The sequence below is a fragment of the Medicago sativa genome, chromosome 7 (genome assembly GCF_051527215.1).
Source record: "Medicago sativa cultivar Bolivia chromosome 7, Bolivia_mono, whole genome shotgun sequence".
Classification (NCBI taxonomy): Eukaryota; Viridiplantae; Streptophyta; class Magnoliopsida; order Fabales; family Fabaceae; genus Medicago; species Medicago sativa.
In genome coordinates this window covers 101,545,035-101,555,311 of record NC_140755.1, presented here as the reverse complement: position 1 = coordinate 101,555,311, position 10,277 = coordinate 101,545,035, and the positions used below count along the sequence as shown (strand labels likewise).

The window sequence follows — 10,277 nt, the reverse complement described above, 5'->3', positions numbered from 1 at the left end:
GAGTAGTTTATACATTGGATATTTAGTTGAATAAAAAAAGTTAAGCATAAATAAGTGAATGTTACTAACATTCTTCATAACACTAATGCGTGTTAGAAAAGGCATCCGAAATACTGTAAATTACAAAAATCCGTTAAAAAAAGAACACTAATGCGTGTTAGAAAAGGCATCCGAAATACTGTACATAAAATCAGCCGGAATTGGTTGAGTGAATTATTGCTTGCATTCACTATTAAATAGGGTTTTGCCCTTATATTTCAAAACATTTGAAGATTTTTGAGATTTGACATGCTTTTGTTTTCTGAGAAGTCTTATTTTTTTTTTGGTGGTGGTCAGAGTTCGAACCTCGGACCTTGCATATTTTATGCATTGTCCATACCAACTGAGCTATGCTCACGAGGACATGAGAAGTCTTATTTGGTCACAAACACAAATAAAAAATATTTAAACATACATTCATTAATGGAAAAATAAATTTGTCACATCTTTTTTTTTTGTTTTTTAATTTTTCTTATTTATGTGTTTTATTTGTGTTTGTGACCAAGGAAGAATTATTCTTTCCCCCAATGTCTTTTAGTGTATGTTTGGTTGGAACTGGATCCCACGTTGTAACAACGTTAACGCAATAACAGCTACAGACCGTCCGATCAGAAATGAAAGGTTGAGATTAAAACTGTGTGAATTTGAACTGTTAGATTGTTCTTTAATGGCTGTGATTTTCTACTGCGTGAAACTACGTGGAGCAGTTACAGCAGGCAATCCTGGTCCATGTTTGGTTATATGCCCTAAGTATTGATTTTTGACTAAAAATAATTGAAATTAAATTATATGTATAGAAACTAAAAATAAATTGAACTATAAATTTACATGTAAAAATCAATAATCAACCATATAATTAAAAGTTACAATCTTCCAAAAAGTTACAAATTCTTTTTTCCAAAAAGTTCTAACGGTTGTTGCTCGCTTGCCTTACTATAGTTCAATTAGAATTAGTTTAAAACAATCAAACATGTGGGAATCTATGGCCCTTTTATTCTTCACCCAATTCACAACTCTCTCAAAACCTAGGCACTTGCTTTTCTGATTTCTAGAAGTTCTTGATAACACATGGAAATGACAAAAAAAATCCAACGGTAGTTAACTACCGTCGGTTTTCTAGTTATAAGCCGACGGTAGTTAACTACCGCTTTAGACATTTCCATGATGTATTAGGAACTTTTGGAAGTCAAAAAAGCAATTTTCCAAAACCTAACTAACTCTCAATCGCAGCAGCAGCTCTCTGACTCTGATTCTCTAACAGACAGGTTTTTTCCTTTCTTCTCTTCTCATAGCACCTCCCTTTTTCTCTTTCTCTCTAGTCCATAATCCATAATACCATTCATTTCCTACGTGATACACTGTCTCTGTTCTATTCGTTCCATTTCTTATGTCATCATTCTCTATTTGTTTATGCATATCTTTTAATTCAGATATTGTTTTAATCTGCAACCAACTAGCTCGATTGGTTCATAGATTTGGATTTGGAACAATGGCTGGGAAGGGAAGCTTCTTCGAGAGTACACACAAGTTTTGGTGGTTTCATCAGACAATGTTGGATCGAACCAGCTTCAAGGTATAAGGAGGGCATTGCACGAAGATTCAGTGGTGGTAATGGGGAAAAATTCATTGATGAAACGCTCTATAAACCAAGCAGCGGAGAAAACGGGAAACAAACAATGCTTTCCTTAATCTCGTTCCACTCCTTGTGGGGAACGTTGCATTGATTTTTACCAAAGGTGACTTGAGAGATGTTAGCGAACGAATTGCTAAGCTCAAGGTTGTTAATCCTATTCTCATGTGTCCGAAGTATATGTCGTATGACTCGTATAAAACTTGTTCCTTTATGCAATCCGGACAGTTGCCATTGGGCCTCACATGTTGTAACCAACAATCTTCACAAGCTTCCGAGCCTTTTCTTGTAAGCTCAAAATTCTGGCCGCCCCAATATTGCTACTTGATGAGATCAAGACAGTTCTTGTTGACAACTTGTCTGCTTTTGGCTGGTAATTTGTGACGCAGATGGAGTATTATGATTTTGAACATACGATTTAATATTTCATTAAGAGATGTCTATCAAAAGTTTGAACTTTTCCCCTGCCACTCTTTCCTTTCAAACTTTTTATAGTTAAAATCTTGTTTTGTAGGAAATGATGTTGTTCAGGAAATCTATTATAAGGACTTCTAATTTACACAGAAATTTTGTCTTATGTTTAAATATGATAGGGACATGTATGTCAGTGGGAATAGATCCCCTCATGTTTATTTTTTTTCTCAAAAATATGCTGTTTGATATAGCCTTGTATGCCGTTTGAAACTTATATCTGTTTATGATTTTGGTTTTGATAAAAACAAATTTAAGTTCAGATTTCTAAATTGTGATGCAGCCAATGGAATGTACATAAGCAGAAATTTGGGTTCGATGTTTAACCCTGAATTTAGCGCTTTGGATTATTTTATAGACCATCCTTCCGCTGACCGCTATGAGCCCTAAATTCTCATCCTTCCGCTGACCGCTATGAGCCCTAAATTCTCATCCTTCCGCTGTTGTTTACCAAGAAAAGGTTGTTGTAGTACTGTGAGTGAGGCTTTCATAGCCTGCAATTTTGAGGAGTAGAGATTAAGTAGAATAAGAATTTCTTCGACCCTATGTATGGCTACTCTAGAAATGTTTGGCCGCTAACAATCTGGTTTTCCCAGAGACTGGATTTGGTCCCAAGGAGAACCTCATTGTGTCACATTTGTTTCGTCACTGACATTTAGAATCATTCATCTTTGACTCTCCTAACATTTGTTATGCTTGCAGTTTGTGCTGCCGGTAGAGCACTGTAATAGTTTCATCGGCTTCTGTTTTGTTGTTCCTGTTATTTAGTTGATTAGAAAGGTTTGTGCCATCTAGGTAGTGTGTTGTTCAAATTGAAGAGTTCTTGTATCAAAGGATTTCATTACAGTAGTGGCCTACTTTCTGGACTTCTATAAGTTCATTTTACATTGCATCTCAAAATTTGATGCTATCCAAGTTCTACTTTCCACTGGTGTCGTACTTCCAAAGTACTCTTACTCTCAAATATAAGCAAAATAAATAAATACATAAATGTTTTTGTTTATATGTGAGACCGGATGGATGGAATGTTTGATAAGCATCATACGTGGTAAATGCAAGCCCCTGATTCATTGTCAATGTACCTCTGTCATTGTTTTGTTAGTATGTGAATAGTTGTTTTCTATAATGAAGTTTCCAGTAAGTCTTCAATCTGTTTCAGAAAGGAAGCTCAGAAATGCACTTGGCGTAGAAGCACTAGCTACACAGTGGAGACAAGTTGTCTGCTTATTTGCATTAAGATAACATTAGTCATTAATTTTTTTTATACGATATGATCAACAAATTTGTACCCTTGACAAAATGCTAAATACAAACTCAACACACGTTGGTATGCTACGCCATGCAATCAATTTATTTCACCCCTTTTCTTGTTAACTAATTTAACCAGTTAGTCTATTTTATTATAATGGCCACGATGAATGTGCAGTGGTTCTATATACATCGTATTACTGATGCACGTATTACTGATGCACCGTCCTTGGTATCTTTGTTGCCACCATCACCAATTCTATGGTTATCTTTCTGTGGTGGGGCGGTTGTGATCTTAGGTTGTCAGACATTGTAGTTTGTGATATTCAAAGAGGTGGGATGATGTTCGATAGGCACAACATGCGTATGTTGCCATTGAAAATTGAAATGGTAGAGACTTGATGAGCTGATGGCGTGCATGGCGGTGCACGTGGCAGCACTGCAAATGTTTGATTGCAGTGGATTAAACTACTCATTGTAATGAGAAGCTACTCATTACAATTGTTTTTGTCAATGATTAAAATATGGCAGCACTTCGTTTTTCAATTGTTATGGCAGCGTGCAAGGCTGTGCTTGGTGTTTCAATTGTTTTTGTTAATGATTAAAATATGGCAGCACTTCAATTGTTATTGTTTTTGTCAATGATTAAAAGAACACCATTCACATTGCCAAACAATTTGGGAGAACCTACTCATTGTAATGACAAACTACCGTAAAGCCGACTGATTACGCTTTCAAATATGTGGTAATGCGCAAAAGTAGAATGAGATAAAATATGTGTATTGAATAGAACATATCAGTCCCAATAACAAACCCATCCAATCATCATATGAGCTCAAAGAATGGTAAGACTACTAAAGAGTAGCTTCCATGCAATGGCAATATGTTTCTAACATCTACAGAGTTGGCAATACAGATCAATTCGGTTATAGTTTTAATCGTCACTTTAAATACACTACAATAACCCCTGCCAAAGTTTATTTATAAATATAGAGCTACATATGGGTCTACATAGGATTAATAATCAAGTTTCCAATGCTCGCCTATCAAATTAAGAAAAGCATCACGTATAATACATGCTCAATAACGGTCTCCAGAGTTGACAGATTGGCTGCGTTCAGATCTCACCTGTTAATCAGATTTAACATAAGTAGAATGAAGAATTTTGCATTCACATATATGAATTAGGATTTAGAGGCAGTAAACATACCGAAGGTGAACGAGATTGTGATAAGCTCCTTGGACTTCGGCTCCTGCGAGGTTCAGGCTACATAGTACACAAACAAGCAAAGCCATTAAATTAAATTACATCAGAGTACAATTTGATAGTCGTGTAAACTATCCTCTAGAAAGGAAATTTTACTATGATTATTACTTGGCATAAGGAAATTTTACTATGATTATTACTTGGCATAGGTGATATAAAAGGGTATATAATGTCATTATAAAAGTCAAGAAATTTTACTATGGCAGTTATTGGCATAGGTGATATAGAAGGGCATAAGATCATTATAAATGTGAACAAATTTCTTACAAATGTCAAGAAATTTAATACGGTTGTGCATTTTCACTTCATTCCTCCCTAATTTAGATATTACTGAAATGTAAGACAAGATAGAATACACTTACAGATGAACGTGCAGATTCTGATCTTGACAATGACCTGCAAAATATTTCAACCAACAACTCAATTTTGCATTCAGAATAGTGAAAAGCAAAATATCACAAGTCTGAACAACTGCTACAGAATCTAAAGCTCGCAGTTATTGAAACTCTGGAGAAACTAAGGGGAAGATGTAATTAACAAGCCACTACAACAATAAGAGAAACAAAAAAAAAAGGAGAGGAGTATAAGTAAGTATAACCCAAGAATTAGAACACAGATTATGTTGAATAGTTTTTGAATTGTAACAGCGTTGGATTGCAATAGCTGGTGCCATTAGTTCTTAATCACGGTGATCCAGCTTTTAGATTGCAACTCATCCATCACTACTGCATTCCAGTCTACAAATGGTACACCATGCCTTACATTCATATATTAACATAACAAGTATCAATTTTCACAGCATTAAGGTGACCCACAGGTGCTCATCGATAAAACGGTATTACCTTAGACCACAAAGTAGTAAGAATTTGAACACCACATGCCCCAAGGTCGCTGCAAAAAGTCATTGTCTAGAAAACAAACAAGTAGAACCCTAATGAACATTGCAGTTAGTGGGCAACTTGACAAACATCAATGGTGCCCCCCTTGCCCCCTCCAACTTTCCATATATTTAGTATAAGTATTGTTCTGACAAACGTATGGTCAATAGGTTTCATGAGATCAACAGTGTGGATAACATAATGAAATGTTCACTTTCAGATAATTTATTGAAATTTATGAGGAAATTTAGGAAAATAGACCTTTCCATCAATACCACAAAAAGGGAAAAAGAGAAGAGCATATGAATGTAATAGTAATGCCATAGAAAACACCGTTGAAAATTGGCTTACAAAAAACCAAGTCCTCAAGAGAAATGCAGATATGTGGATTAAGCTCCCAATAAGAAAAGAATAGTGAGGAAGTAGCATGCATTGGTATAAACCAACTAACTGATATCATAGATGTCAAATATATGAAACAACCTTTCCATTATCCGAACTTCCAGATTATATGAAACAAAATATTTTTCTTGTATACTTAACAAGCTAAGTTTCCATTTTTGCCAAATAGAGAACTCTCTGTCTTAAAGGTCAAGTGTTGTTCTTTCGTTAGACAAAAAGATACCGAAGATTACCACCGGACAGATCCAACAAAGCAAAAGCAACATTTAACACAAAAAAAGCAAGATGTAAAGCTAAAATTTTGAAACTGAGCATGATTGCTTCATGGGGATTATACTCTTACTAAATGCAGACAGAAGAACAATTTATTGTTTGTATGTTTTGGTTGTTTGTAGTCTTTTGTGCCACGGGAGGATGTCTTATCCTCACTCAAGTTGTATATTTTGCTCTTTTAAAAAATTCTTATTTCCATTAGAGAAGAGTTGCAGAATTCAGACATGTCAACTATAAAGTAGAAACTGACCTTGAACGGGATAAAGACCGCCGAGTGCGTTTCACTTTTGGAGACAAGCTGCAAAATATGAAAAATTTAGTCAACTCTTTAAAGTTACAAAACAGGCGTACCAAATTATAATTAAAAAATGGCAATGTAGTGAACCTTCTGCTGCTCTTGCTACTATAGCTATAACTTTGACTGCGGCTTCGACTTCGTGACATATATGGACTGCGGCTTGGGCTTCTAGAATAACTCCTCCTTGTATCACAACTGGGACTCCTAGAATATCTCCGTCGATCATATTCCCTCACCTGAAAGAACCAAAGTAGTTTTTGAATGGGCAATAAAAAAATAATCATAGAGAAGAATGCAACCAAAATAAATCTTCACACACTCGTATGTATGCCCGAGAGAACGCATTTCGGAATTCTGAGTCGTCAAGTTTTCTAATCTGTAACAAGAAAATGTGTATCAGTTATGACAATGACAGTCACCATAAATCTAGGTTAGGGGGTCAAGTCAGATGAACCTGATAACTACTAGTAGTAGGTACATGTTTAGAAAACTTACAGCATATTTCATATCTTCATAATTTGTATACTCCACTATCCCAGTCATGCCTGCATACAAATTGAAGAGAAATTTGAGAACAATTTTGTTGTAAAAATTAAGGTAACAGATAAGAATCAAATATATGAAATTCCAGGGATGCAGAAACATAGACATCCTTGATCTCAAACTTAAAATCCCAAGTAGTGCACTGACATCAAAACCATTATTTGAAACTATAGAAAAGAGAGCTTCCATCATAAGTGCTTTAGATTGGACTAATTAATTGACTGTTATGATTATTTAGCCCATAATAGAGCTGATGTGTTCGTTAAACTGTTGAGTATTTTCCCAGTCCCTATGATGCAAGTTCTTGATATTTTTGCTCAAACTGGAACATCTCATTCCTATCAACCAATCTTGCAATCAAAAAAATTAATTCAAGTTAGATACTGTGCTACTTACCACCTCGGTCACGGAAAACTTGAGAGAAACATACATCACCAGCTCTGCGCATGTGATCCTAATCAATAAACCCCCATTAGTATATATTTCATATTAAATTGTGATCCAAGACAGTGACAGGAAGTAGTTAACCCTTTATCATGCAAACAAATGTACAACTATTATAAGAAAAATGAACAAGTCATACTTTCAGGTCTTGCCATGAAGCCGAAGGAGGTAATCCAGTGACCAAAACTACAAAAAAAAAAGGGGGTCAGCAAAAACATTATACTTTGTTACAAATGGGAAATAGAAGAAAAAAAATAGCTGGCCTGAACTACAAAAACAAAAAACTAAAAAACTACGAATCTTGTTTTAAAAAGTAATACATATATACCACGATACTCAGAATGCTTGGAAACTCCACGGCTACCACTACTATAACTACTATATCGGTCTACTGATGATGAATATCCCCGCCCACCATGTGCAAGTTCAACCTACAGCCCGAAATAAAAGTTCACAAGATTATTAGCTAGTCCAGTGTCATAAGTCATAACCCATAGGAGCGGGAAAATGTACTAACTCTTAATCGAAAGCCATCAAACTTGTATCCATCTCGATAACGAATTGCATCTTCAGCATCACGAGCATCCTCAAACTGCAATATATAACATTCAATAGCTATAAGATGGGATAAGGGACCTAAAAAACATGAAAGACATACTACTTTATATGATTTACATCATGAAACCTGGACACACCTCCACAAAAGCATAACCCGGTGGTCTTGGAGGAATCTTCAATTCAATGTCAACGATAGGACCAAACTGCAATCATATGGCAGGAAAAGCAATTAGCAGACCAATTCAACATCAACTTAGATATATTGATATACAGTGATGCTTCAAAAAAAAAAAAAAAAAACTGTACACTATTATCCAGAGAGAATGACCATCAACTTTTCTAATGAGACAAAAACTTATCCAAATAGTAAACTAATATAATATTCAATATTCATGAAGAAAATAGTGCTAGATGTTTAAGAAACCATAAAAGAAATATATCTTACGGCCCAAAAAAAGATCTAAAGTTGCAAGAAAAAAACTTATCACGATGGTAACCCATGTCTGCATTTTGTGTTGAGATGTTGGTAGTCCAGATACGTATACAAACCTTGTAGAAAAGATCCTCTACTTCTCTCAAACGAATGTCACCAGGAAGATTGCCAACATATATTGTTCGACTTGAACGGCGACTCATTTTCTCCTGAAGCACGTTTGAAATTATATTGTTAAACATTTGCAGTACATAAAAATCATATGATTTTTCATTTGCTACACAGGATACACAACTAATTTACCTCTAGTAACTTTTAATGAATAATATTGGGGAAGATGTAAATTATTATTAGTCAAAGTTGACAATAATAACAATTTTACAACTGTCTCAGTGGATTGGAACCCTGTCCCTAGGATTATAAGTTCAAACTCTTACCATTAAGTTGAAACTTCATAGACAATTTATCTCTAATAACTAAACTAAACAATTTAACATAGAGTTGTCAATCGCGGATCATGGAAAACAATGATTTGTTCAAGTTCCGCAACACTACAACCGCTAATCGACATTATTTTATACTAAATAGTGTTATAGCATCCGATATAACATCACTAGTTTAACAAAGTTATACAATTACAAGCAGCTGATGGTAATTAAACAAGAGAATTTTACTTTTGCAAAACAATTTACTTCCATTTTACGCAGCTATCAGAGTAAAGAGAACGAAATATCTTTTTCTTTTGATAGAAAATGCATCAAACACAATAATTATAGTTGAATGCAGAAAATTAATTGTAAATAACAGCAGTGCATGTTAGAAAAGGAATATGAAATGAAGTTGTACGTAAAATCAACAGGAATTGGTTGAGTGGATTATTAACATCATGATACCTGAGATTAGAAGCGAGCAAAAGAGAAGGCCGAATAGTGTAACTTGAGAAGCGAAATGGAGTACACAGCGCAATAACAGCAGATTCTGTGAGGAGTTTTCGAATTTGGACACTTGTTTTCATAGAAGAGTTTCGACACTTCTCGAAGTTGCGCTACTTTTTTTTTTTTTTTTATTAATTACTTGAAAATTTTAAAATCTTTTTCTAAGGCTTTATTGGAAAATTTTGATAACGGATGAGTTGCACTTATATTAATCGATTTTTTTTTTCGAAAGATGCACTTAATTGATAACTAGTGAAACGATGGACCATTAATAGATTCAAAAAATGAATAAATCGCTCAATTATTTATTATTTTAGAATGGAAAGGAATTATATTTTAACAGTTGAGTCAAAATCAAGTCTAATGATATTAAAATATTTAAAAATATCTAATTATTTTTTCATTATTTTTTCTAATGCATGCATAATTTATAGAATCATATTAACTATTGTTTGTAAAAAAAAAAAAGATCACTAACTATTGAATGTTATTGTTGCATATATTGGGTGATATTTTCTTAAATAGAAATTTGCTACATGATTATTAAATCATTTTTTTTTTGTCAAGTAGTCTAGTGGCTAGAGCTCACACAATTTAATTGTGAAGAAATGGAGTGCTCGGGTTTCGAACCTCAGCCCCTGCATATAATATGTAATATCTCTATCAACTAAGCTAAGTTCATGGGGATAATCATCTTGTTTTAATTTATATATCGAAAACGCTGTTCAAACAACATTGATTATAAGTAAAGTAATAATGATTTTGCAACAAAAAATATACAAAGAAAACAACTTCATGACTATAATATAAGGACATTATTCTTTTACTTTGTCTATGTCATCGAAGTTCTCAAAGCCA

General features: G+C 34.2%; 1 protein-coding gene and 1 pseudogene across 5 annotated transcripts; one reads left to right on the top strand and one right to left on the bottom strand.

Annotated features, from left to right (window-relative positions):
- The first annotated feature begins 706 nt into the window (after positions 1-706).
- Positions 707-2,236, top strand: LOC146911363 (uncharacterized; annotated as a pseudogene). Its single transcript, XR_015020267.1, has 2 exons — positions 707-775; positions 1,513-2,236. The product of XR_015020267.1 is annotated as an uncharacterized LOC146911363 (transcript).
- A 1,916-nt stretch (positions 2,237-4,152) lies between these two features.
- LOC146911362 (serine/arginine-rich splicing factor SR30-like) lies at positions 4,153-9,466 on the bottom strand. Of its 4 annotated transcripts, XR_015017939.1 has the most exons (16): positions 9,378-9,466; positions 8,601-8,693; positions 8,189-8,254; positions 8,011-8,085; positions 7,822-7,924; positions 7,633-7,679; positions 7,446-7,503; positions 7,002-7,051; positions 6,826-6,882; positions 6,594-6,742; positions 6,459-6,506; positions 5,498-5,563; positions 5,254-5,392; positions 5,018-5,051; positions 4,599-4,655; positions 4,153-4,516 (listed from the first exon to the last, which is right to left on the bottom strand). XR_015017939.1 is itself a non-coding variant. In XM_085724137.1 (14 exons), the coding sequence occupies exons 2-14, from the start codon at positions 8,685-8,687 to the stop codon at positions 4,469-4,471; spliced, it is 879 nt and encodes a 292-aa protein (XP_085580263.1). In that variant the 5' UTR covers positions 8,688-8,693; positions 9,378-9,466; the 3' UTR covers positions 4,153-4,468. The 4 variants fall into 4 exon arrangements, 1 of the variants encoding a protein (XP_085580263.1); XR_015017937.1 differs by having other exon boundaries at positions 5,018-5,392; XR_015017938.1 differs by lacking the exon at positions 5,254-5,392.
- Positions 9,467-10,277: the final 811 nt, after the last annotated feature.

Coding starts and splice junctions, on each gene's coding strand:
- LOC146911362 (XM_085724137.1), bottom strand. CDS start 8,687: ATGAGTCGCCGTTCAAGTCGAACAATATATGTTGGCAATCTTCCTGGT. Junction 6,883..7,001: donor ATGAAGATATGAAATATGCT/GTAAGTTTTCTA, acceptor TTCTTGTTACAG/ATTAGAAAACTTGACGACTC. Junction 5,052..6,458: donor CGGTCTTTATCCCGTTCAAG/GTCAGTTTCTAC, acceptor AATATTTTGCAG/GTCATTGTCAAGATCAGAAT.